Source organism: Penicillium psychrofluorescens, assembly GCF_964197705.1.
Source record: "Penicillium psychrofluorescens genome assembly, chromosome: 4".
Lineage (NCBI taxonomy): Eukaryota > Fungi > Ascomycota > Eurotiomycetes > Eurotiales > Aspergillaceae > Penicillium > Penicillium psychrofluorescens.
In genome coordinates, this window is record NC_133442.1 from 1144032 (window position 1) to 1169693 (window position 25662).

The 25662-nt window shown below is 52.7% G+C and overlaps 12 protein-coding genes across 12 annotated transcripts; 7 read left to right on the plus strand and 5 right to left on the minus strand.

The window, feature by feature from the left end:
- Positions 1-348: 348 nt before the first annotated feature.
- Positions 349-996, minus strand: PFLUO_LOCUS6158 (uncharacterized protein; the record flags this gene model as incomplete). The annotated part of the gene is made up of 1 exon (XM_073783676.1): positions 349-996. One exon carries the CDS (start codon positions 994-996, stop codon positions 349-351), a length of 648 nt encoding a protein of 215 aa, XP_073640207.1.
- Positions 997-1570: 574 nt separating this feature from the next.
- PFLUO_LOCUS6159 (uncharacterized protein) lies at positions 1571-2690 on the minus strand (the record flags this gene model as incomplete). Its single annotated transcript, XM_073783677.1, has 3 exons — positions 1571-2006; positions 2071-2429; positions 2532-2690. The coding sequence occupies 3 exons, from the start codon at positions 2688-2690 to the stop codon at positions 1571-1573; spliced, it is 954 nt and encodes a 317-aa protein (XP_073640208.1).
- Positions 2691-4321: 1631 nt separating this feature from the next.
- Positions 4322-4930, plus strand: PFLUO_LOCUS6160 (uncharacterized protein; the record flags this gene model as incomplete). Its single annotated transcript, XM_073783679.1, has 1 exon — positions 4322-4930. One exon carries the CDS (start codon positions 4322-4324, stop codon positions 4928-4930), a length of 609 nt encoding a protein of 202 aa, XP_073640209.1.
- A 247-nt stretch (positions 4931-5177) lies between these two features.
- Positions 5178-6499, plus strand: PFLUO_LOCUS6161 (uncharacterized protein; the record flags this gene model as incomplete). Its single annotated transcript, XM_073783680.1, has 3 exons — positions 5178-5182; positions 5564-5836; positions 5890-6499. 3 exons carry the CDS (start codon positions 5178-5180, stop codon positions 6497-6499), a joined length of 888 nt encoding a protein of 295 aa, XP_073640210.1.
- Positions 6500-8351: 1852 nt separating this feature from the next.
- Positions 8352-9758, minus strand: PFLUO_LOCUS6162 (uncharacterized protein; the record flags this gene model as incomplete). Its single annotated transcript, XM_073783681.1, has 1 exon — positions 8352-9758. One exon carries the CDS (start codon positions 9756-9758, stop codon positions 8352-8354), a length of 1407 nt encoding a protein of 468 aa, XP_073640211.1.
- Positions 9759-10006: 248 nt separating this feature from the next.
- On the plus strand, positions 10007-10990 carry PFLUO_LOCUS6163 (uncharacterized protein; the record flags this gene model as incomplete). Its single annotated transcript, XM_073783682.1, has 3 exons — positions 10007-10060; positions 10136-10885; positions 10946-10990. The coding sequence occupies 3 exons, from the start codon at positions 10007-10009 to the stop codon at positions 10988-10990; spliced, it is 849 nt and encodes a 282-aa protein (XP_073640212.1).
- A 362-nt stretch (positions 10991-11352) lies between these two features.
- Positions 11353-12685, plus strand: PFLUO_LOCUS6164 (uncharacterized protein; the record flags this gene model as incomplete). Its single annotated transcript, XM_073783683.1, has 5 exons — positions 11353-11635; positions 11685-11780; positions 11847-12250; positions 12314-12401; positions 12474-12685. The coding sequence occupies 5 exons, from the start codon at positions 11353-11355 to the stop codon at positions 12683-12685; spliced, it is 1083 nt and encodes a 360-aa protein (XP_073640213.1).
- A 2394-nt stretch (positions 12686-15079) lies between these two features.
- PFLUO_LOCUS6165 (uncharacterized protein) lies at positions 15080-16043 on the plus strand (the record flags this gene model as incomplete). Its single annotated transcript, XM_073783684.1, has 2 exons — positions 15080-15376; positions 15462-16043. 2 exons carry the CDS (start codon positions 15080-15082, stop codon positions 16041-16043), a joined length of 879 nt encoding a protein of 292 aa, XP_073640214.1.
- Positions 16044-16717: 674 nt separating this feature from the next.
- On the plus strand, positions 16718-18633 carry PFLUO_LOCUS6166 (ABC transporter ATP-binding protein arb1; the record flags this gene model as incomplete). Its single annotated transcript, XM_073783685.1, has 2 exons — positions 16718-17308; positions 17365-18633. The coding sequence occupies 2 exons, from the start codon at positions 16718-16720 to the stop codon at positions 18631-18633; spliced, it is 1860 nt and encodes a 619-aa protein (XP_073640215.1).
- An 878-nt stretch (positions 18634-19511) lies between these two features.
- On the minus strand, positions 19512-20886 carry PFLUO_LOCUS6167 (uncharacterized protein; the record flags this gene model as incomplete). The annotated part of the gene is made up of 2 exons (XM_073783686.1): positions 19512-20477; positions 20545-20886. The coding sequence occupies 2 exons, from the start codon at positions 20884-20886 to the stop codon at positions 19512-19514; spliced, it is 1308 nt and encodes a 435-aa protein (XP_073640216.1).
- A 183-nt stretch (positions 20887-21069) lies between these two features.
- On the minus strand, positions 21070-21887 carry PFLUO_LOCUS6168 (Ubiquitin-conjugating enzyme E2 1; the record flags this gene model as incomplete). Its single annotated transcript, XM_073783687.1, has 2 exons — positions 21070-21570; positions 21627-21887. 2 exons carry the CDS (start codon positions 21885-21887, stop codon positions 21070-21072), a joined length of 762 nt encoding a protein of 253 aa, XP_073640217.1.
- A 658-nt stretch (positions 21888-22545) lies between these two features.
- PFLUO_LOCUS6169 (ATPase of 26S proteasome regulatory subunit 4) lies at positions 22546-24111 on the plus strand (the record flags this gene model as incomplete). The annotated part of the gene is made up of 4 exons (XM_073783688.1): positions 22546-22548; positions 22618-22683; positions 22736-23804; positions 23858-24111. The coding sequence occupies 4 exons, from the start codon at positions 22546-22548 to the stop codon at positions 24109-24111; spliced, it is 1392 nt and encodes a 463-aa protein (XP_073640218.1).
- Between the last annotated feature and the right edge of the window lie 1551 nt (positions 24112-25662).

Below are 25662 nucleotides of genomic sequence, written 5' to 3' on the forward strand. Positions count from 1 at the left end.
TTTAGGGCTATTTATGTTTTTCACGTAGTTCGGGAATAAAGAAACGATTCTTCTGGATATTTGCTATGCGTTGGTCTGGTTGTTGCCTTACTCGTACCTAAGTATTGATTGAGGTGCTGCCTATTGTTCATCTCGAATCTACTTCCTTTTTGAATCAAGCCTCTACATTGTATACACATGAGAATCACCATTCAGAGCTCTAGTCTCCTAGCTATGATCACATAAAACTGGTGAGACAAACACACACCACATAGTTACAAGATAAAAGAATCCAACTGATAGCAATAGTCCTATTCATTCACCCCAAACGCCTGGCATGGAATATGTAAAAGAAACAAGAAAGCACATCTAAGCCAAACCGGACTTGGACTGCAAGTCCTTCTCAACATCCTCCAACAAACCCAGCAATTCCTTCCCCCCCTCACCATCCTTCCCCTCAATCTCCAACCCCTTCACCAAAAACTGCTTGGCCTCCTCGAGCCGACTCATCTCCGCCAAACACTTCGCAACCCGCCACCAAGCCTTGACATTGCCCACAGCCTTGGAATCAACACTAGCCTTGGCATCAACCAGCCCCTCCGGCCAAGCCTGCTGCGCCATCTGCGCCTGCGCGCGGTTCGCATACAAACCCGCCATCTCGTCGCGGGCTAGCGTGACAGGCTCCCACCCGGGCCGGGCGAGCGCCATCTCGATGGCGTACGTGTACAGCCGGACTGCTTCGACGTAGTTGTTCTTGCGGTAGGCTGTGTTGGCGCTGTCGCGGAGTTTGGTGATTTGGGCGCTGCGCTTGGGGTTGATGGGCAGTGGGGGAGGTGGGATGTTGGGCGGCTCGAGTGCGATCAGGGCGCGGTGCAGTTGGTTCAGGTCTTGTAGTTCGGCGTGCAGGGCTGTTTGTTGTGCGCTGCTGTAGGAGGAGGAAGAGGCGAGGCTGATTGCTTTGGAGCTTGGGTCTAGGTGCAGTGGGTATTCGTTGAAGAGGTCGACTTCGCTGGCCATGATGGGTGGTAGCTCGTGGCTGGGCTTTGGTTTTGGCTCAGGTGGTTCGTGGTAGATGTGGTTATCTGTAACTCATGGATATGTTAGCATGTAATTTGAAAGGAGAATGGGAAATCATTATTGACATACGCAGGAGTATGCTTGTCTGTCCGGTCTGTTGTTTGTCCAAGTGCTCCGTCGGGCAAGCTGGCCATAATGATTTGGGCGGTGAGAATCTGCCAACTACGTATCCAGCAGGGAGACCAACATTGAACAGCTAACACGTCGAGAGGCGAGGTTCACAAGTGTTGGATATTTGTTAGGATAGATAAAACATCTGATTCAATTGATCCATACCACCAAGCACAGAACAGGCCATGTTTATAATAGGTTCGCCAGCAATTATTCATCGGACCAGAAATCAACAAGTAAAAAACCAGTGTCGAAGTCCTCCAGAAAGTAACAAGAAGATCAAAAAACATGCGCCTGAAAACACCGCTCCATGGCCATGTCCAACCAAGACACAGATTAAGCTTTGGGGTATTGGTGGTTCGATTTTCCCGTCTACCAGTCAGTCATCACACATACCCCCCCTTCAACGTCCATACCCACTCATCGACGACCCATACTCCGATGGTGGAGCATAGTGCTGACCAGGCGGCGGGCCGCCATACGGGTTATACCCGGAGCTGTTATAGTCATGCAAGACACCGGCTGGAGCCGGGGCGGTGGGATCGTAGGCGCCGTGCAGGGCATTCCGGCCATTCGGGTTGCCCATGTCGTCGATTTCGCTCTGCTGCAGCAAGGCGTAGTCCTCGTCGCGGTCACTGCCGGCTTGGTTACCCATTCCGCCGGCGCGGCCGGAACGGAAGTCATCTTCTTCCTCGAAGTCGTGGGCCGGATTCGATGAGAAGGCGGCTTTGCTCTGCGCGGCGAAGGTCGGGTCTGAGACGGCGTCTGGCAGAGTGCCCGTGCGGCGGAAGTGCATCACATTGCGGAAGGATAGGTAGGCTGTGACGGCGAAAAGGAGGCTAAACGAAGAAAAGAAGGTTAGCATTGAGAGGGGGTTTTGTTTTGGTAGGGGGTCCAACTTACAAGATCACGACGCCGATAATAGTGGTCGCCGTGCTCAGCTCACACTTGCTGGCGTTGCCATAGGCCCAGTTATCGCAGCCGGACTTGCCGCTGCTGCCACTGGAGCTGCTCTTGTCCGCACGAGTCGACTTGCTGTTGCTGTTGCTACCGCTGCTGGTATTGGTGCTATCTGAAGACGAAGAGGCACCCTTTCTCTTGCCCTCAGCGACGTAGTCAGCCACGGCAGCCCACGCGGCAAACCAGAGGAGGGCATAGAGGATATCAACGGTCGCAAAGGCGTAAACATTGCCGAAGCGGCGGGCGCGCGGCCACATGGGCACGGCGACGAGGTAGATCAGACCGGGGATACTGAACCAGCACTGTCGAAGAATTAGTAAGAAGCAAGGTTCCCAGGCTCCTTCCCCTCCTCTTGAGTTCGTCGGTCTGTTCTGCAAGGAGAGAAGAAAAGAAGTGAAACTCACCAAAGCCCAGTACCAGGCCGTCCGACCGTCGATGCCCGAGCCACCCTTCGTCCAGATAGCAATCGTCATCGCCCATGCTATGAAGATGACGAAGGCCTGGACGAAGTGAATGATGTTTTTCGTGCGGCCCATGCCGCCGGAGGGTTGTGGCAGGCGCATGTTGTGGTTTTTTGGCTTGGTCGCAGTAGAAGGGAGGGTTCAGCCCAGTGTGGAAGGGGGAAGGAAGAATGAAAAGATGTCTCAGGTAGACAGCATGCGAACACAGGAATAAAAATACAGAGGAGCTGTAATATTGTGTCGGTGGTGCCAAGTAGAAGTAGTGTCCAGGAGGAGAGAAAGAGGCTTGGGGAATGATGCAGTCAGAGGATGGACGCGCGCCCGCTTTTCTTAGCTCAGCCTCATATTGTGGCTCGCCTGGTGTACTTCAATCCGCGGTGCAACACCATCATTTGATAATAAAAGAATCGGGCAAACTGACAGATTCAGACCGGTTTGCTTCTCCTGCCTCCTGTCTTATTCCATTGCTCCCTCGATACCCCAGAACAAGAGCAATGTCGAAGACACTGGTAATCACCGGGGCGACCAGGCTGTGTGCTATTCTGGGAACCCTCAGTCACGGTGGAGCCGGCACTCAGCCTGTCGCCGATCTACGTGGGCTGGATTCCACCGCATTATGTCAAGGCGGCAAGATTTTAATTAACTACGCAGTACGTATCCCTGGTCATGATTCCCTGTTCTAGGTGGCAAACAATTGATCTAACTGATCTGTTGCGAAAATATTAGTGATGGAGCTGGTTGATACAAGTGGTGAATTGGACTAGAATGTCCGTTTCTCTGCCCCTATAAATACCAGACAGAAAAGATAGCCAGAGTACCATCGTCCTCATCATTGTCGAATCAGACTACCTGGTAGAGTTACTAGTGAATATGCAAAGTCCGCACTTCCACATTATATTATAGGGGTTGAGGCTGAATGGAAACCGCTTACCAGCAAACACAACGCAAAGTAACCCGCCAGTCGGTCCGATTCGCACGCGGTCTAGATATGACACACTATATATAAGCTGATGAATCGATCGTGCCGGAGCTTGTGTCACGCGTAGTGCCCTTACTCCAGTCAGTCCAATCGTGCGATCTGCACAGCTCCAACATCTCTTCCGCTCCCTGAGGGTTTATTAGTTATTCATCTATTGATTGGTTGATTAAATCCAGTAGACCCTGTTGTTGAAGGAGAGGAGGTAGTAGATGGGAGGAATGCACCTAGTGGGCAGCCAAAATGAGATTCATTGAAGATTAAGGAGTTGTAATAGCCCCTTAATGAAAGGAGATACCACAGTGACTAACGACGACTGTAGCGGTGGTAGAGATGTTCTTCTTGATCAAGCCGGCCGGGATGCTACTTAGTACGCGCCTAAAGCATCAGCAATTCTTTTCTCAATTTCACTAGTTTTGGTCATTGTGCGGGTTGGTAATAAGAGTTCAAAATTGGTAGGTAGGGATATTTTTGTATTTCGCTGGGTTTGCATTTCGCTGGGGAGGGCCCTCACCAGCGAGAGGGGCGAGGGCTTGACTACTAGGGGGCGGGTAGTCAGTATCGCAGAATCCACAGCTCTGAGCAGGCAGCTAAAGCATGTCTTCTCACTAGTTCGGCTCCGCTGCCGAGGTCAAAATACCAATGCGGGGGATACGACTAGCCCCCAACTTCTTCTCCGAACACTGAAATCATAACTATTGTGATATACATCCTCCAATAACTAGACCTACACTATTGAAATTGTCATACCCTAATCATGTCCGACATACGAGACCTAATCCACACCCTCGCCATCGGCAACGAAGACCTTGCCTTCTTCTCCGCCCTCCCCTCCGTCCAACCCTACCTGAGCAACACAAGCCACTACCAAACCATCCCCTTCATATCCCGGCACGACAGAGGACAGAAACACGATCAATTCTTCAAGAAAACCATCAACACGCATGACACAGTCCCGCGCGTGCTGACCTTCATGCGCAGACCCGACATTACATCCAATCATGAAGACCGCTCGCCTGAGCCGCATTTTACTGTATTCGCCCAGCTCGAATCCGGGATAAACGGGTGGGAAGAAACAGCGCACGGAGGTGTTCTCGCGACTCTGTTCGATGAGGCCCTTGGTCTTTGTGCGGAGGTGTATCGGGCTTTTACTAACGGCTTTAAGGAGACTGGTTTGCTGTATACGGCTACTTTGGAGGTTACGTATCGGGCTCCCGTGCTCACGCCGAGCGTGATACAGATTCAGACATGGGTGAAGAGGATAGAGGGGAGGAAGTGGTTTCTTGAGGCGAAGATATTGGATCAGGAGGGTGCGGTTAGGGCCGAGGCGCGGTCGTTGTATGTTAGTCAGAGGGCTGGTCTATAACTAACTGAGAAACTCAACGAATGAGACGATATTGTCTTAGAACTAATTGGAACTAGACTTAACCGAAATCTCAACCACTTGTTTGTATTGCATTCATTACCAGTACAGACCACAAAGAAACGAGGCCCGCCACCGTTCAGAGTGGCATCAGGGTCACATCGTCCCTGCAGCCACCATCCGGCCCTAGGCTAGTTGGGCGCCTGGGGTAGCCCCTGTGGCCGCTAGTTCGGCTTCCATAGCCATCTCCATGCAGTTACGCTCCGCAGGCTCTTTCACCCGCATTTTGTTTTCTAGCTGCGTCTTCCTATCTGCGTGATTCAAACCTAGGGGGTTTTTTTTCGCGTCAACACCCACTTCTCTCTACTCCCCCCCTTCCCCCATTTCTCTCTCTCTCTCTCTCTCTCTATCTGTCTGTCTTTGACATAGTACGATGAGACTGATTCTACGCTTCCTAGTTGGTTTCCTTCTTCACCCCCTAGTAGCGAACGCGAAAGCAGACGCAAAGTACAACGCATCTGTTCCATTCCGACCGAGCAATATCACAGGACTCAGCGATGTCTATCTTTGGGTTGGATCGTATGTCCTCATTCATAGTGCTTTCTCTGTCTGCTCGCCTCTAAAACCCAGAAACAGGTACTACAATGCGACAACGAAGATAGAGTTCTCCCCCGAGATCGGACCATCAACCAACGAATCCGTGTGCAACCCTCTCAAAGGTCAGACATTCAGCGCGGAATATGAATCGTTCCTCGCCATAACGGAAAGAGGCCCTTACAATCTGGGCTCAAATCCAGTAAATGCCCTCTTGACCCTCTGGAACTCTGGCACAAATCTTTCATCACTCTCCGAAGACTTCGGATTCCCATGGGAATCGTCATCTCTTCGATGGTACATCGAGTCTTCCCCGTAAGTCACAATCGAAATTGCTCATGCTAGAAATTCTTATTAATTCCATGCAGCTGGGTAGAATTCGCGAGCAACACCTCAACTGAAAGCGACGCGGTCACGGATCATTTCATCAAAGATGTCTTCAACCTAACATTGTCGCCTCGCAGCAACAAGACCCCATACAACCTAACAGGCACAATTCAAAACGCCGACTTGATGCTGCGCAGCTTTGACATGAATCTCAAATCATGCGATAGCTCTACCGAAAGTAGCCAAAATCGCATGACCCTTGTTGATCGTGACTATTCGAACAATGCCGGTTGGAACTGGACATATCCCGCCGTTGAAATCCAATTTGACAGCCAAACAGCAAATTTCACTCTGAGTGGATATGCTGCTGCCATTCCCTATTACATTAATAGAGCCGATTCCTTGAAATCCTTAGGCCCAGACGAGGTGCAGGGGACCATTAAGGTTTCTTTCTCTGGTGTCATCGATTCATATCACTCCGATATCCTGGTCAACACCAGTTCAACCCCTACCTGGCAGAGAACTGTCGGGTTTGGAAACAATTCCATGAATATCGGTTACGATAGTGGCTCCTTTGGCTTTCCCCGCGCGTTGTACTGGGAGGCTGCTACAATTTGCTCTGTGGTTTCTTTAGCTTTGGTTTCTTTCTGATTACCCTCTGGGAACTGTACATATGCTTGTATGACTATTTTATTGCTAATGAAAAAGAACTCATTACCTTTGCAATGGTTTCTAGGTCGGTGGTTATATCTCCCAGCGTCCATGATGAGAACGTTTGGCTTTCAAGTTCAGTTCCCAGGAATATTCCATGTCGTCTAGCACCTTGAGGCAGCCGAGTATCCGAAGGTGCGTTTTTTGTGACGTCCTTATTAGGGTACCTTCTCTCCCCAGCTTCGTCGACCTCGAAACTTTGATCATAAGCTTTAGGTGCCGAATGACCCAGGAGGGCCATATAGGATTCCGAAACATATTCTGAGAGCAATGAACCCGAAGTTTCCTACTCCTTCTAGAAAGTACTAATAGACATGACTAGTAGAAGAATGACTTTGCTAGCAGCATCGAAAAGCGAGGACACAAAGTCATTCGTTAGATCCCCATCGAGTATAGAGCGCTGATCATCAAAGTTGGTCATAATTTGGCGTTCTTGCGTCGTGACACCGGATGTGAAATGGCCTAATTCTGCCCTAGTATCCTATCCTTTATAGTCATCTACTAACGTAGATTCCGCCACAATGGCATTGACCAGAGAGCCAGGCAGTAGTAATGAGTCATCAAAGGATGTTGGTCTTAGCCTAGAAGATGTAGAAAATGGTTCTGAGATTGGCAATTTGTGACGATTTGATGTCTTCTTAGGTAATATCGAGTTTGTAATTGAGAGTGAAATAGACGTAGGCACACATGATCCTGATGCCGTGTGCCTACATACGAATGTCAGCGATAGCGTCTAGAAATGAAAATATATGGACCTGAGGAGTTGTAGACAATAGAGAAGAAAGTGGGACAGAGGTTTGTGCGTATACTGAACTAGAAGAATATTTGCGCATCGTGATTTGTTTTTGAGAGCAGATCACTCAGTTCCACAATTCTGTAGAGACTTGGAATTCCCCGCAGGATGCTTAAAGGTATAAATCCTATTAAATTCATATATTCAATCGATATAACCTATTCGCGATTCCCTAGCTATTTTATCAACCTCTAACTATAGTATTCAGCTCTTATAATAACCCTAGTAGTCGTAATTAGGCCTATTACAAAGCCTGTTTCGTCGAAGTTGTAGATATCTTTAGGTTGAATACTATTTTCGTCGATTATACGTCGTATAAGCTCAAACTAAGGCATAATAATACGCAGATCTTCGTATAAAGCCCTTTTGTAATCATATCGACGAGAAAAGCGGATTTCAGCTCTAGATAGCGCTTCACATAGTTAGTAGCCTAATTCGTACCAATAGTCTGATTACAGCGCGCCCGTAATAAAATGTTAGCCATTTCCCCTACCATTGATGGTCTAGGGGCAGATCTACGCGAATCCATAGATAGAATCCATTGTAGGAGCGATTGCTCTTCTTTAGGAGTCAATTTATGACCATTTGCGCGCGTATCTTTGCGAAATTGGTGGCCATTCATGCGATCGCGGAGCGACGAAAGGGGTATGTCAAATATGCGCGTAGCTTCGCGAATAGAGGGAATTGCGCCATTCTGTAAGGCTTTGATTACAAGCTGGATTCTACACTCTCGATTGACAGAATTTTGGGAATTTTGATTGCGAATAGGGGGCATGGTAGGTAGTTGAAATGAGGAAGTTCACGCGTTGGGGCGCGACGGCGTTGGGTGAGCGGGTCGCTTAGGAATTACGTTAGTGAAATAGATGCTCATAGAGTAGGCAATATTGACGTGATGTTCAACACAAGGACTTCATTGCTCTGGTTTAGATCGTGGTCTCGTTATCTCGTTATGTAAATGATGCTGATGAAAATGGCCGAAAATAACAACAAAAAGGAAAATCATTCGGTCAGGCCAGCCTCCCGAGTCTGCTTCATGAGCATCCATATCTCTCGCAGGGGCTGGTAGACATGGACATGCCACCACCATGGCAGAGGGTCCTGGCGTGTGAAGAGGGGATTCTCCCAGAATAGGAACGGGGAGATCTCGGTGTACAGTATTTCCAGGAGTGGTAACAGAGGACGCAGGAACTGGAGATGCTTGTGTGCGGGGATATACGGGGCGATTCTCTCGACGAACTTCGGAGTCGGAGGCGACAATGCCGCTAGAACCCGCGCAGGTACCGGGTCTGGAGATATCACGGCCAGATAGCCGGCGATCGGACAGGGAGCATCGCGCAGCAGGTTCGCCACGGCCTCGGCACCGGGAGTGCATCCTGCAATGTGGATGGAGTGCCGGATGGAGTGTGCGTCGAACTCTTGGTCCACCAGGAGTCTCACCGATACATGACCCGTCATGCGGGCGCCAGCTTTTGCCGCAAAGCTCTGCATCAGCTTGTGGATGGCAACTGCCAGCGCCTCATCCAGACGCGACGCACCCCATTGAGATGCGCGACTATCCACCAGTCGGACTTTGATGGCGTGGACATGGCCACGCACGGCCAGGACGTCCGCAAAGAACTCGCCAAGACGAGTCTGCTGCTGCAGGACCCAGGGCCGGTCCTTGGTGACTTCAATGTCGCTCACTTCCGAGTACGTCTTGCTCATCGTGCGTTTCGGCAAAATCACCGCGCCCTCGTTAGCTATCGGATTGAGGCGACGCATCTGGTAGGATTTCGTCGGCGACCGGTGCAGGATCTTGTGTATGGAATCGCGCGACTGGACCTGATGCCGCTCGAGTACGGGCAAGCCCTTGTCCATGACATAATGCCGGAACGAGTCCGGGTGCAAGAGGCAAGCCGTCAGCTCGGTATCAAAAGCAATGCACCTGCAGCTCGTCCGACTCTCCACGACCTGGTGGGCCGTCGCATCCTCAAGGGGGGACACCTTGGGCGAGCAGGGGATCCACACATCCACTTTCTCGCGGTGGATGATATCCAGCAGGCGCGAGATGTAGTGGTCCTTGGGGATACGGTAGAAAACCAACAGGGTGCGCGACATGCCGCCGCCCGAGCGCACGGACAGGGCCAGGTCGGCGACATCGGCGCCCACGACGCGGTGACCCGCTGCGTTCCAGGCGCGAGCCAGCGCCAGGCCCGGCGCTGTGCCGACACCCGTGATTAGAATGGTTTTGGGGTAGAAGTGCACATCTTGCGAGCTCTTGTGTGGCGGGGCTGGGAGCAGGTAAGCTAGACTGCTGGTGAAGAGGAGGATGGCGCTGTCCAGCAGGATCAGGGAGCAGGACAGGGAGATACGGAGTAGATGCCAGAAGATACGGGCGCTGAGGGAGTAGAGAGTGTGGACGGACATGGTCTGTTGGTTGAGGTGAGTCATGTCGTGGGGAAAGGGATCCCCATCCCTGGAGTGGCGTTGATGATGCAAAGCTAGGAGGGGACATGCTTATCGGGCTGAGTTGCCCGAAAGATCTATGGATCATTTATCCCCGAGGCCGATTAGTTCTCACCTATATTCTCACGCTCGGCTCTGTCTGACCCCTCCTCCATTCACTTCTCGTTCTTTTGATTCATTCCATCCGTCTGTTCTTCCACGCAACCACAATGTCCACCCAAGACCGTGTCCCGAATCAGCATGCTCGCCCCGGCGAGAAGTCGGTAAATAATCACCACCCCCAGCCTATATGGCTACATGATAAACTACTAGAAAGAATAAATCTAATGCAAAAACAGCGTGAATCTGGCCGTGAGCTAAAGCTCCTGCACTTCATCTACGAGCAACCCAATCTCGATGAGATCCGCGGCCACCCCGAGAAAGTGATCGACCTGATCCATGAGTTCGAAAAGGACTACCATTTCATGAACGTCGGCGCCGCCAAAGGCCAGATCGTGACTGACCTGATCGACGAGCTCAAGCCGAAGACCATGATCGAACTAGGCTGCTACGTGGGCTACTCGGCCATTCTCTTCGGGGAGCGTGTGCGCCGTAATGGCGGGCAGCGGTACCTCAGCCTAGAGTTGAACCCCGAATTCGCCGCCATCGCCAACATGCTCGTCGAGCTCGCGGGCCTGCGCGACTTCGTGCACATCATCGTAGGCCGCAGCGACCTATCCCTGCACAAGCTGTACACATCCGGCGATGTGACCAAGATCGAGCTGATGTTCATTGACCATTATAAACCGGCTTACACGACGGACGTCAAGCTGTGCGAGCACCACGGTATGATCGTGCCGGGCTCCGTGCTCGCGGCCGATAACGTGCTCTACCCGGGTAACCCGCCGTACCTGGAGTACGTGCGCAGCACGGTCGAGCAGAAACGCGAGGCAGCTCAGAAAGGGCCGGCGAAGGGATACGACATCACGGGAATTCCCAGCACCACAGCCCAGTCGTTCATGCCGGCGAATGACGTGCCCAGCTTTGAGACTGTCGGGAACCCGGATCTGGTGTATGATAGTCAACTCCGGCAGCCGGAGGGGTCGCGGGTGAGTTTCTTTCCTCTTGATTTCAAATCCCATTCAGTGTCTCATGCTGATTCTTGGTAGGATGCAATTGAAGTGTCGCGGTGTGTGGGAGTGCAGGGGCAATAAGTGGCTAAATGGGGGTAAATTGGACATGGTGGAGTCGGCGATACTCCGACTGATCCTGAAGGTCCTGACTTGACGTGAAGAGGGCCACACAGGACTGGCTCCAGACCATCACTGCTTAGAAATACAATGTAGATGCATAGTGAAAGACTATACGAAAATTCTTTCCTCCTAGTTCGTTACCACCTATCGTATGTCATCGGGAACCCGAATCAACCCCGACTCGGCATCTGCCCCACCGGAACCATTCCTTGCCGTCGCCAGGACCTTCCGTCCCCCCGCACTGCCTCTTTATATATTCTGCGCTCGATCCTTCCTGTCCTGTCCGTCACTTTCAACTACATTCACACCACACATCAACGAAAATGGCCTCCAAGATCTACAACGTCGGCGTCATCGGCTACGGCTTCAGCGCCAAGATCTTCCACATCCCCTTCATCGCCCAACTCCCCGAGTTCAAGCTCCACGCTGTCGTCCAGCGCACCCCCAAGCCCGACGACGATGCCGAGAAGGACCACCCGGGCATCAAGTCCTACCGCACCACCGAGGACCTGGTGAAGGATCCCGCCGTCGATATGGTGATCATCACCACGGCTCCGGACTCTCATTTTGCTCTGGGACAGCTCGCCCTTAATGCGGGCAAGCACGGTATGTCTTTTTTGTTACTAGAAAGCTGAATTATACTAACCCCCGACAGTCGTCTGTGAAAAGCCCTTCACCCCGACCAGCAAGGAGGCCGATGAGCTCGTCGCCCTCGCCAACAAGCAGAACAAGCTGCTGGCCGTGTTCCAGAGTACGTCATTTCCCCGTAGAGAAGAGAGAAAAAAAAGACATCTCGTTAATGGGTGATATCGAACAGACCGCCGCTGGGACGCCGACTTCGTCACCCTCTCCAAACTAGTCAAGAACGGCTCTCTGGGCCGTATCTCCGAGTTCGAAACCCACTTCGACCGGCACCGTCCGGAGGAGCCCGCAGCCGACGCCTCGAAATGGAAGAACAAAGTTATGCCTGGCGGCGGGGCAATCTACGATCTGGGCACCCATCTCCTAGACCAGGCGGTGCATCTGCTCGGTCTGCCTAAGCGGATCACGGCCTTTATTGGTTCTGCCCGCGGCGTCAACACCTCTGGCTTTGAGGACTCGTTTACCGTGCTGCTGCACTATGCTACGGGCACCATGGTGACCGCTAAGGCGACGGTGGTTAGTCCTGAGGAAGAGCAGTTGCGCTTCTGGGTGCGTGGTGAGAAGGGGAGCTTCAAGAAGGTGCGCAGTAAATTCTTTTTCTGTCGGTCTGGACACTTTCTCACTAACCATTGGTGTATATAGTTCCACCTTGACATCCAAGAAGACCAACTCAAGGCTGGTATCATGCCCACCGACAACGGATACGGCCGGGAGCCCAGCGAGAGATACGGTAAGCCCTTTTCTTTCCTTTCCTATTTTGGGGGATTGTTGGGAACTTGTCTGACATGTTATTCCGCACCAGGCACCCTAACGACCATCCAAAACGGTTCACCCGTCAAGGAGGTTGTTCCCACCGTGGAGCCGCCCACGTACACGGAGTACTACCGGAAGCTCGCACGCGCCCTGGGTGGCGAGGGCGCGCTGCCGGCTAGCGGCGCGGAGGCCCGCGAGGTCATTCGCCTGATCGAGTTGGCGCGGGAGAGCTCGGCGACTGGCCGGACCCTGGATGTGTAATTCGAGAATATCCACGTGGGGATAGGACGTAACACGAGGTGATGAACATGATCTGCAAAAATGGTTGGATACGCTGGTAGTAGGAGTAGTAGAACTCCATGAAAATACGAAGCCCCTCTTTTTTGAATGTTTTGCCTCTCAGACGGTCTGGCAAGAAAGCATAAACATGGAAATGTGACAGCTCAGCACATGGCCCGGGGCCATGTGGCATAAGCATAAAGGCACACGATTCGACCCGACAGGTTGGGGCGGGAAACAACAAACCACAACAGGCACTGGCGGTTAGAATTCACTATCGGGAACAACTAATGCAGTCAGCGCCCAGCCAGCTTGCGGCCCGGTTTGTCGAGAGATCGATCATCGTTTCGGGCCAAGAGTCGATTTGTCTCTGGACGTCTCAGATTTGGGTTCGTCTGAAACACGCACACATGCTCGCTTGCTTTTTCCATTTCTTGTATCAAACGAGATACTGCCTGCCAGCTAGTCAGCCGATTCATTGCGTCGGTGAGAGGAGGGAGGGAGGGAGGTCTGAGCCTTCTTTCTGCCCCGTGCACCCGTTGCCATTTACATGTCTAGTCCTCCTCGCACATCTGTATCAAAATCATAACTATCAACATGAACGCCAACTTACTCCCCGATTTCAAGATCTTACCCTATCCTGAAACCACTTCACCACAACCAGAAGTAGAGCCGACCAGCAAACTAACCCTCAACACCTCATCGTCATGGACATACTGCGGACCGCTATTGCCCCTCAATGCGCGCGATCTCCCGCCCTCCTTCCACACCTGGGCACAGTCCACGATTCACGGGTGTGTACTCGACCCGCTCTTCTCATTCCTGGCCTTCGTCCACGGGTTCCTCGAGACAAACGGCTTGTCCCACTATTGGATTACGGTCCGGGCTAGTCAAGCGTCAAGCGACTTTGACGTTCCGCGTTGGCATACGGATGAGCTGTTCTTTGCAAAGCCTGAGTCGGAAGGTTCTCGGTCAAGGTTTATGTCAGGGCTGTTGTCGAGTGTTGCAGTCCCGAGGACGCTACGATTGAGACGGTATCGACACCCTACCACCAAGAAAGAAAGAACAAGCCGCAGCAGCACCCACACCAACCGTATAGCGCCAAACCCCAGCAAAAACAAGAAGACCAATCCCACAGACTGGAAACTAACAACAACTCTCCTCGGCCCCGGCACACTCTTCATCCCCACCAAAACGAGCGCCCAGGCCCGCGCCGCCCAAACCGCCGCCAAAGCCGCCGCCCGCGCCACTCACCGCGAACAAATCTGCCACTCCGTACGGTGCGCCGGGTGTGCCATGGCCGCAGAGTCGGTGCGGCACCGTTTAGGACTGGAATTGGAAGACCATGCTGTCGTACAGGCGTGGCGTGGTGAATGTGTCTTTTTGAGGATTGGCGAGGAGCACGGGGCGGTGCATTCTGAGCCCGTGGCGAGTGGGGATCGAATCTTTGTTAATGTTGTTCCTGGGCGGGCTGATGAGTTGGTGGGGTTGATGCGGAGGTGGGGGATGGCCTTTCCGAGGGCTTGGTGTGTTGGGTTGGGTGGCTAGGTAGGGTTGGGAGGTAGATATCATGGATGTGTACAAGGACATCGAGTCGGAGGTTTTTTCTGTTGGATGGATTCTTGATTTTATATCATCACAGCTTTTAATGATCTCTATGCAATTTGTCTGATCCCATTACCAATAGTCATTGCTAATGTACATACATACTGAATGGGATTCCAAAATGTATATTCAAGTTCCTAGCGGGCAAGCACCTCTTCAACCGCATATCGCAGTCTTGGCTGTGAAATCCCAGTTACAGATCACGTATACTTTCCCTCATACATCTATAAAACACAACCTAATCCCCTGTTTTCCATTCTTTGCTCTAATGACTCTTACTTCAAAACTTGACTTCCACGAACGCCTGAAGTAAATAAATGCTGAGCTAATGGCGCCAAAGTCCACCCGCTAAACCGCATCCGGGTTCCTATTACCACATGCAAATGCTGTGAGTGGAAGACCGTCCTTGTCGGGGTGCGACGACTGTATGTGTATTACTCAGCTCATAGCTTTAGTCAGCCCTTAGCTAGATCCCCGGCAACGTCCGTTGCCGGGCAATCCAGCTTTTATGACCTTCTCACTTAGCAGTCCTGATCCTCAGTCCTTATGTAATTTCGTCATTGCTCCTGACCCTAACTATTTGTCCAGCCAAGTCCGCGGAGATATGTAGACGATGTGCGCGTCCGCCAGACGATGATGTCCGCCAGTTCCACCAGCCCGGGCCTCCGGGTCAACGCTTAGCTTGCGCTACTAAATAAGGGTTTACAGGGCTGAAATATCCCCCTGGCCTGGCCTGGCGTTGCGGATATAAAAATCCGAGTTCTTGGGAATATGGCTCAATTCTCACCGCATGGTCCGGCCACGTCCCTCTCTCGGCCGTCGACATGGCACTTTGATATTGATCGCTTCATCAACCCGTTTCTTCCGGCGCCGAGATGGCATTTGATCCCGAAGCCGCTGGCCCATATGCTTGGGCACCGGGAGAATACCCCGAAAACCCTGGGCAACATCGCCCTTGCCTTTTGGTCCATCATCGGCGTCTTTTGCGGCCTGGCCCTGGTGGCGGAGGTGTCGAAGCGAGTGCCATCGTTTGAATCGAGAGATGCACCGACAATTATCGGCAGTTTTGTAAGACTCGCGCGTCGCATCATTGGACCTGACAATGAAATACAACCAATATATCTAACAATAACTAACACCGTGTCTCCAACAGGGCGCCGCCGCCGTCCTTGAATTCTGCGCCATCGACTCGCCCTTTTCACAACCCCGCAACGCAATCATCAGCCAGATCTTCGCCTGCACCATCGGCGTGGGCATCTCCAAGCTCTTTGCCCTAAATCCGCACGCAGAGGCCTACACCGAACTCGGCGGCGCACTAGCCTGCGCCCTAACGGTGGGTGTCATGGTGCTCACGAACACGGTGCACCCGCCAGCGGGCGCAACCTCGCTTCTGGCGGTGACCAACTCTCAGACCGCGGGGCTGGGCTGGTTCCTCTTTCCGGTGATGCTGCTGGGCATCGCGCTCATGCAGGCCGCTGCGTTGTTGATCAATAATATCCAGCGCCGCTTTCCGCTGTACTGGTGGACCTCGCAGCCTTTGGCTCCACCGAGACAGGATGAGGAAGTGAATCGCCACAAGGATGGGGGGACGACCATCCCTAGTCGTTATGAGGAGAGTTTAACGGATGAGCCGAGGAGATTGGTCGTGAAGCGGGGAGATGTTCTGGTGCCCGATGGAGTGGACCTGAACGAGGAAGAGAGGCGGGTGCTGATGAAGCTTAGCGAGCGTGTTTAATGCAATGCCTATAGTAGATATAGTAAGAATCGATCACCGACAACTCTGGACCCAATGATTCAGGCCTAATGGAAGACGGTTGTAACATGGGCCTACCATTCTACTAGTTTTACGTCCCAGCCCCAAATAGTGATCTGTATCTTCAATCAACAACTGCTACTGATTGAATCAACTACTATAAGGATTACCGGAACGACAGAAGCCCCCATATTGGGGTTTCTTTGGCCGAAGCAAGACTAAGTCGACGATACATGCCCTATTCATAGCCGTTGGATAGCCCTGAGTGGCAAACCAGCCTTGATGCCTCAGGCCACCATGACGTCTCCCGCCCGAAGAATTCAGCCCCACCGAACACAATTTTTGTCTCTCTTTTCTTTCAACCCTCGAGTCTGGTGTTTGACAGTAGACACCACCACAATATACAGTAAGTATCGCTTCGATCTCTGGGAGACATGCTCCCCCGGTTTCTTCCACTGACACCGTTCAGATCATTAGAGGCTGTTGACCCAAGTGGCCCCTCTATCTTCCGCCCCGCCAAAACTCGATCCACTCAGCCTTTTTAGATTTCTCACATCGAAAGAGATTGTTCGAGTCCTCTCCTGTCTCTCTCTTTCCCTCCTCAACCACCCACCCTCCCCTTTTCTCACCCCATCTTTATCCTCACCACCGCAACCATGGTCTCTGCGTCCAAGGCTGCCCGGATGGCCAAGCGTGCCGATGATCCCAAGAAGAAGGGCGGCAAGGCTGGCAAAGGCACTGACACGCCTCCCCTGCTCGATGCCAATGGCGACCCTCTGCCCGCCGAGGACCAGCCTGCCACCACCGACGCTAAAATGAAGGAGGTCGAGAAGCTCACAACCCAGATGGACAAGCATGGCCTGTCCGACCGGGTCACCACCGGTGTGCTGTCGTCTCTGCCTGCCTCTCGCGACGCCAAGATCACCTCGGTCTCGCTTGTGTTCCACGGCAAGGTCCTCATCACCGACTCGACCCTCGAACTGAACTTCGGTCGTCGCTACGGCCTGCTGGGTGAGAACGGCTGTGGCAAATCCACACTGCTCAAGGCCATTGCCTCGCGGGAATTCCCTATCCCCGAGCACATCGACATTTACCTGCTGAACGAGGGTGCCCCTCCCTCGGATCTCGGTGCTTTGGAGTGGGTTGTTCGGGAGGCACAGAACCAGCTCGACGGGATGGAGAAGAAGGCCGAAGAAATTTTGGAGCACGACGGCCCTGACAGCCCGATCCTCGAGGATCTTTATGACGTAGGTGTTCATGGACCTTTTTTTGTCGAAACGTTGAAGACTAACACCCTATCCAGCGCATGGACAAGATGGACCCGTCCACTTTCCACACCCGTGCATCGCTCATTCTGACCGGTCTCGGTTTCAACAAGGTCACCATCCACAAGAAGACCAAGGACATGTCCGGTGGATGGCGGATGCGTGTCGCCCTCGCCAAGGCCCTGTTCGTCAAGCCCTCGCTGCTCCTACTGGACGACCCCACCGCACATTTGGATCTGGAAGCCTGCGTGTGGCTGGAAGAGTACCTGAAGAAGTGGGAGCGTACACTGGTGCTGGTTTCGCACTCGATGGATTTCCTGAACGGTGTTTGCACTACCATGTTGGACATGCGCATGAAGCAGCTGCTCTACTATGGCGGTAACTACGACTCGTACAGCAAGACCCGCGAGGAACAGGAGACGAACCAGACCAAGGCGTACAACAAGCAGCAAGAGGAAATCCAACACATCAAGAAGTTCATTGCCTCGGCCGGTACCTACGCCAACCTGGTGCGCCAGGCCAAGTCGCGCCAGAAGATTCTCGACAAGATGGAAGCCGATGGTTTCATCCAGCCCGTCATCCCCGACCGCGTGTTCACTTTCCGCTTCGCCGATGTCGAGAAATTGCCTCCTCCCGTCCTGTCCTTTGACGACGTCAGCTTTTCCTACTCCGGCTCGTGGGATGACACTCTGTACGAGCACCTCGACTTCGGTGTCGACATGGACTCCCGAACGGCCCTGGTCGGCCCCAACGGTGTCGGCAAGTCCACTCTCCTGCGCCTGATGACCGGCAAGCTGTCCCCGATTGGCGGCGCTGTCAGCCGTCACACTCACCTGAAGCTGGGCGTGTACAGCCAGCACTCCGCCGAGCAGCTCGACCTGACCAAGTCGTCTCTGGACTTCGTGCGTGACAAGTTCTCCTCCGTCTCCCAGGACTACCAGTACTGGCGTCAGCAGCTAGGCCGCTACGGTCTCAGCGGTGAGGGCCAGACTGCGCTCATGGGCACCCTGTCCGAGGGCCAGAAGAGCCGTATCGTCTTCGCCCTGCTTGCCATCGAGTCCCCCAACATGATCCTGCTGGACGAGCCGACCAACGGTCTCGATATCCCGACCATTGACTCTCTGGCCGACGCCATCAACGCCTTCAGCGGTGGTGTCGTCGTCGTCTCCCACGACTTCCGTCTGCTGGACAAGATCGCCAAGGACATCATGGTCTGCGAGCACAAGACCGTCCGCCGCTGGGACGGCAGCATCGGCGCGTACAAGAAGCACCTCCGCAAGAAGATGCTGGACGCCGGCGCTGTCTAGAGCGATTTCACCAAATTGTTATCTCCAATTTCTTTTGGTTTGATTTGTTTATTTTCTGCTTTGATTCCCTCTGATGACGACGAAATGCTAGATGAGAAAGTGAAGGAATGGAAATGGAACGCGAGCGCGAAGAAGACGCGCCCAGCCCAGTCTTGAGGATTGGAAGGAGGAAGGAGAGAGAGAGGTCACCAAAAATTTTCCTTTTTCTTTTGTTTTTTATTAGACTTCGTCGGGGATCCTTTCCTTCAAGACTAGATTTTGTGCGCTTTGGAGGGGGCTGGCCTTTTCTCTCTTACTGCTGGCTTTTTTTGTTGTCTCATGAAACCCCATCCACTACATTACCCCGATGGTGGCAACGAATTGCTGTTTTTGTTTTTGTTCCTATGCATCTCCGATAGACGCCATGCGTGGTGCTTTGCAGTATCTAGTCTTTCCTGATGTCAATCTGAGTGAGGGATGCCAGTTCCATATCTGTTTATTTGGCTTGCACATTGAAGGTGTTTATTAGATTGAGAGCTAGTCGCTAGGTACTATATTGCAGGATATGGCTAAGATGTGGAGGTTGTCGGGATCGAGGGATTGACTGTCAAGTCAAATAGAATATGGCAAACTCAAAGCAGAGTCATGCTCTGGTATTTTCTAACACAATGGAGCCCAGGATGGCGAGTTTTAATGCCTCCAAAGGGTTCAAATTCATACCTCGTATATCCCGTATGCTGGCGACTTATCAAGGAAACACGCCGGGTTCACACCCCGAGACAACTGAGGTACCACTCCGTGTCGGGGTAACAACAGAGAAGGGGAATGTGAGCTTTTTGGTTTTCTTGTTGAGATGCCCAGCAAAAGCGCAAAAAGCGCACTTGTGACTATCGTCGCAATCAGTGCCCCTTAGTCCGGTCCGGCACCAGCTCCGGCCCAAACGGATCAGCGTTGCGAGTCTTCTGCTCTCGGTCCAGCTTCCGCTTCTTCGCTAGTCGATCCGACTCGCTCTCAGAGGTGACGGGCCCAGAGTCAGCAGCAGCGCTAGACGCGGCCCCGGATGGAGGAAGCTGAGATCCGCGCTTTTGGATTGCGGCTAGATTGACCTTTTCTGGGTTCTGGCAGTGATATAGCTTCTTCGCGATGCGCTTGAGATTCTTCATCTGCGCTGGGTCGGATGAGAGAGGCATGTAAGATTGGAGGAGGGCAGCGCAGTCGTTTAGGATGGCGAGGACTTTCGTGCGGAGATCGTAGAGTGGGTTTTGGAGGTTGTTGTTAGGGTCCTCTGTTGAGGCGGTGGTGCTTGTGAGTGGTCCGCCGAGTTTCGTATCGAGGTAGAATTCGGTGAGGGGGCGGTCTGCGAGGAGAAACGCTGAGAGCCAGATTTGGGAGGGTGTGTAGAGGAAGTAGACGTCTGTCATCTGCGCGGCGGACTTGAGCATCTCGCGCGTGGTGCCGTGCGCGCGTCCGATGCGGTCTGTAATCGAGGAGGAGGGAACGGGAGGAGGAGCGATGGACATTAGGCCCTGGCGAAGGTCTTCTGGTGTTTGGTGCACCATGTGAGGTGCTGGCTGGCCATTGCCTTGGGCGATGGCCGTGAGCTCCATGGCGCCGCCTTCGAGGCCGCGGAATGGGTGTCGAATGTCGAATGTGAAGCGCAGTCCCTGCATGAGCAGGAACTCGGGGGCCAGGACATCCTCAGTGGTCGTGTTTCCTGGGATGCCATCGGCAAATTGCCGTAGGGACATGTAATAGTTCTCGGTCTTGGTCGCAACGAAGAGCGCGCACGCCATGATTTGTTTCGGGTTGTAGGTCATGGGCGAGTTGGACAAATAGAAACGGCGCAGGTACTGGATTGCGGTGGCCTGTCGCATACACGATCGTTGTCAGTTTATCGATTCCATATTTGATTAACAGTGTTGGAAGACTTACCCGGACCAGTGTGGGCAGCGGCGGTTTGTAGGTCTCCCCAAGCTCCAGCAACTGCTCACAGTAATACCGTACAAAAACCAGCTCTTCCTCTGGAGTTAAACAGTCAATCTCCTTCTCCTCGTTTCCCCTGCCTTCACTTTCGCTCCCTGGCTGGCTCGTTATCGGTGTTCCCACAGCAGAGGATGCAGTCGATTGTTGCGCCTCACGGGCCCGGCGTAAGGCCGTTCGCACGCGCTCGATGGCAGCGGCATTGGTGTTGGCGCGTAGAGACTGTAAAGAGGTTTCGGTGTAGGACCATAACCGGAACTGGGAGGATGTGCGGTAGATGTCGTCTTCGATCATCGTGGAGAGGTGGGTGTGTGAGGAATGGATGATCCTCCAGGCAGTCAGAGAGAAGATCAAGTGGCTTATCGATAAGGACTCCAAAACTATTCGAAGTACATAGTCGAAAGAAAGAAAGAAACAACACAAGACACAGAGCTACATTATTTGTACGTTTCGCCATATGTAAAAAATAACAACATCTCACTCCCCCAGAAGTTGTGAAGTCACATCGCCCATCTGACCCTCGTTCAGCTCATAGTCCTGCCCTCCTCGCCGGTCGACCCCCACAAGTTGGAAGGCACCAACGACTCGTTCCACGTCAAATCCCATGCTACAGAAGCGGTCGACCAATTCTTTGTTGTATCCATCATACCTGTGGGATAATGTGAGCTTAAAGACCTTCAAAGCGTGGTGGGGAACAAACTGGGCCACATTATCTTGTGCTATTTCTTGAGTCTCCTCTGCTGCACCCTTGCTGCTCTCGCTAGTTTCTCCACGGGGAGCACCAGCATAGAGAACTGCCCATTCGCGAGCAACCCGTTCAAACTCCTTGGGTTTCCGCAGGAACATGTTGGCCACCTCGGCGTCTTGAGGGTCTTTGGGTTCCGGTGTGCAGAGCAAAGATTGCAACGAAAGAAGGGCTGACTTGACCGTTAGGACGGGAGTCCAGGCACTGGACAATGTGTCCAGACAGATGGCACCCTTTTATTCCATGCGCATGAGTTTAGGTATTTCGGAACTTGTGGAAGCGCACTAACCGTTTGGCTGCTGACATTCGGATGCCACACCTTGGTTTCAAATTTCATAGTGGGTGGACGGAATGGATACATCTCGGGAATCTTGATGTCGATGTTGTATGTCCCTCCCTCATAGGGTGTCCCCGGTGGCCCGGGAAACGAGCCTCGGAGGTGTGTGACATCGTCATCGCCGCCGACGGGCTCCGCGTTGATCTGCGAGTGGCTGTCGGCGTGGATGTCGGCAATTTCTTTCCTCATCCGCCGGATTCGGTTGCTGGCCATGGCTAATGGGCGTGTACTCGGATCAATCGGTGGGATGTGTTTGTGTCCAGCAGGATACTTATTCCCGCATCGGACAAGGTCGCGTGTCCACTGGCCGAAGGCAGAGGGGAAGATCGGTAGGGAATACTAGTGGAGGAGCAATATAGTTAGAATATAGTTTGAAAGAGAGGGCAGCAACATGATTGTATGTGCTCCTCCGAGGGCGTAGGACCGAAGCAGCAAGCTCACCTATGGCGGGGTGAGTATGAACGACCAGGTCTGAGGAGCTGGATAGGCTATTGCTCTGGCCGATGAAATATTGTAAGCTGCACAATAGTGGATGGGTGTCTCAGGTATACAGCGCGCTGGTCCAGTCAAGATTGCAATAAGAATGGATCATACATTCACGGTCAGGAAGAGAGAGGGAGGCAGGCCCGGTTAAGGCGCCGAGGCACCCACGTCATCTGTGGCCTGAGGCTGTCAGTCACGTGCACCGACAACAGCTCCCAGCTTAGCATCATCTCATCTCCGAGCATCACCATCTGCCACCCCATCCCTTCCACCCCTTGGTTTCCATCGTCTACGGTATCCCCCGAGCTCGGTGTTATCTTTGTTTCCTATATTTGATTCATTTTCACCCTCGGGACTGTGACTGCGCCCAAGTCCCTGACCTGCAAACATGGTTCGTGACCCTGCTTCATCCGCCGTCCCCTAACCCCGTCTTTGTGTGTGCTGACATATCTCAAAACAGGGTAACCAGCAGTCTAACATGGGTGGAGGCACCGGCGGTGATGGACGGGACGACAAAGATAAGAAGGTATGCCTTGATTTGCTCGCGGCCAGCGTGGCCCTCGCTCACGATTGCGCAGAAGGACAAGCCCAAATACGAACCTCCTCCCCCACCCACTACTCGCATCGGTCGCAAGAAGCGCAAGGCCGCCGGCCCAAGCACAGCCTCCAAGCTTCCAGATATCTATCCCACGTCGCGATGTAAGCTGCGGTACCTCCGCATGCAGCGCGTTCATGACCACCTGCTGCTCGAGGAGGAATACGTGGAGAACATGGAGCGCATGCGAAAGGCCAAGGCCCAAGCGACGCAAGACCCGGTCAGCCGAGGCGATCTGGATGTGATGGATCGGAATGCCGATGAGAGGAGCCGTGTTGATGACATGCGAGGCAGCCCGATGGGAGTCGGTAATCTGGAGGAGTTGATTGATGATGACCATGCGATCGTGTCGAGTGCCACTGGCCCCGAATACTACGTGTCCATCATGTCGTTCGTCGACAAAGATCTCCTGGAGCCCGGTGCCAGTATCCTTCTGCATCACAAGTCAGTCTCCGTCGTTGGTGTGCTGACCGAGGAATCCGATCCCCTGGTCTCCGTCATGAAGCTGGACAAGGCACCCACAGAGTCCTACGCAGATATTGGTGGCCTGGAGTCTCAGATCCAGGAAGTACGAGAGGCCGTGGAGCTGCCGTTGCTACACCCGGAGCTCTACGAGGAGATGGGCATCAAACCGCCAAAGGGTGTGATCCTCTACGGTGCTCCTGGAACTGGAAAGACTCTGCTCGCCAAGGCCGTCGCGAACCAGACAAGCGCAACCTTCCTTCGCATCGTCGGCAGTGAACTGATCCAGAAATACCTGGGTGATGGCCCTCGCTTGGTTAGGCAGATCTTCCAGGTCGCTGCTGAGCACTCCCCGTCCATCGTGTTCATCGATGAGATCGATGCCATTGGTACCAAGCGGTACGAGTCAACATCCGGTGGCGAGCGCGAAATCCAGCGGACCATGCTGGAACTTTTGAACCAGCTGGATGGATTTGACGACCGTGGCGATGTGAAGGTCGTCATGGCCACCAACAAGATTGAGACCCTGGATCCAGCCCTGATTCGACCAGGCCGTATCGACCGCAAGATTCTCTTTGAGACCCCGGATCGTAAGCAATTACCCATCCCATTGATGCTGGACATGGATACTAACCCTTCTCAGAAAATACCAAGAAGAAGATCTTCACTCTTCACACGTCGAAGATGTCCCTTGGTGACGACGTTGATCTGGACGAGTTTGTCAACCAGAAAGATGATCTTTCCGGGGCCGATATTCGAGCGATCTGCACGGAAGCCGGTCTGATGGCGCTGCGCGAGCGCCGGATGAGAGTGCAAATGGAAGATTTCCGTGCCGCCCGGGAGCGCATCATGAAGACGAAGCAGGACGGCGGCCCCGTGGAGGGATTGTACCTGTAAAGGGGGGTGGTGACTTGAATGTGCCAGCAGGCGCATGCTGTGTGTATTTTATTGAGCTACAAGAAGCAAAGCAGACTCGAAAAATCCCATTCCAGGCTATTTGTATACATGTAGGGAAACGAAAACAAAGGGCCCAATCTAAGACTATAAATTCCTCCGCGAACTGTATCGATCTGAGAGCAGCTCAGAGCTAATTTCTTAGATAGATTCAAAGTTCATGTCAATAACTAGTTGAATGGCCTACTCTCTAGGTTCCCGCTATACATCAAGATAGAAAACTGACAAAGTGAACATGGTCGAGTTACTATTACACCATTTATTTTAGGAGAAAGCACGTATAGGTTAGTTTCGCAAATCTACTAAATTTCCGCTCCGTGCAGAGAATCTTAAAGAAGCACTGCGCAGGTTTAAGTTTCCATGCAATAGAACTCAAGGCGCCAGGATAATTCCATCGATCGTACTTGCGGTGCAGTCTCATTTGACGCAAGTAAAGCCCGAGTGGCTTGACCTTCATGTAGCGACCCTGCCATGAAGAAAGTCTTTACCAGGCTTGTGTACTTTCTCAGATTTTATTCCGGAAGTGCAGTTCCATGATCAACCTGCGCAGCCCATGTTGTCAACTCCTAGTTCGTGACTTTAGTCACGAATTAATATGGGGTCTGGACTTACAGCTTCAATGTTGTTACCAATAGGGTCAAGGACAAAGGCACCGTAGTAGTTTGCGTGATACTGCGGCCTCAGTCCCGGAGGACCATTACATTCACCTCCCGCATCAACAGCTGCCTTATGGAACGCATCAACAACCGCGTGGTCTGTAGCTGTAATTTAGTTCGAATGAACCGCGTAATAGCCATAGGCTCTTTCTCACCAGCAGCAGTAAATCCGATATGAATGGAGTTATTGGACCAGTTCTCTTTCGCAGAGATCCAGAAGTCCGCATGACCGTCAGGACCCATCCCAACAACTCCGGGAAAGCGCCTAAGCTCAATGTATCCCAATGGAAGCAATGCTTTTTGGTACCACAGGACGATCTCGTCGAACCGCGCAGCTGGGGCCGTAATGATCAGATGATTTATCTTGCCAGCCATTTTGCCTCTTTGTCGGGTTTTTGTGAAAGATCTGGGACGCGATAGTCTTGTATCCTTAAATGACTCCTGCCTTGGGCCAGTAGCAAACACCTTAGTCGACATCAGACACTAAGCGGGGTCGGGCCGCTTAGGTGAGCAGTCAGTGAGTGCTCAGTGAGCGGACCATTGTGATGATGTCATGCTCTATGAGCGGATCAGGGCGCTCAGTTCTACTCAGGGAGCAAGCAGTGAGCAATAAAACGGAAAGAGCAAGTCACGAAGCGGTAGACATTATCCGCTACATATTGCAGCCGGGCTGGCGCCCAGGGCCCACGTGACAATATAGGCCTTACAGGCGAGGCATCAGCATGATCGGGGGGAGAATTCCTGTAGTCTAGATTTTCTACCACGTACAACACACTCCTTATTCGATTACAATCAGGCGTTCGATTGCTTCATTATTCTATTCCGTCGCAGTATTCGA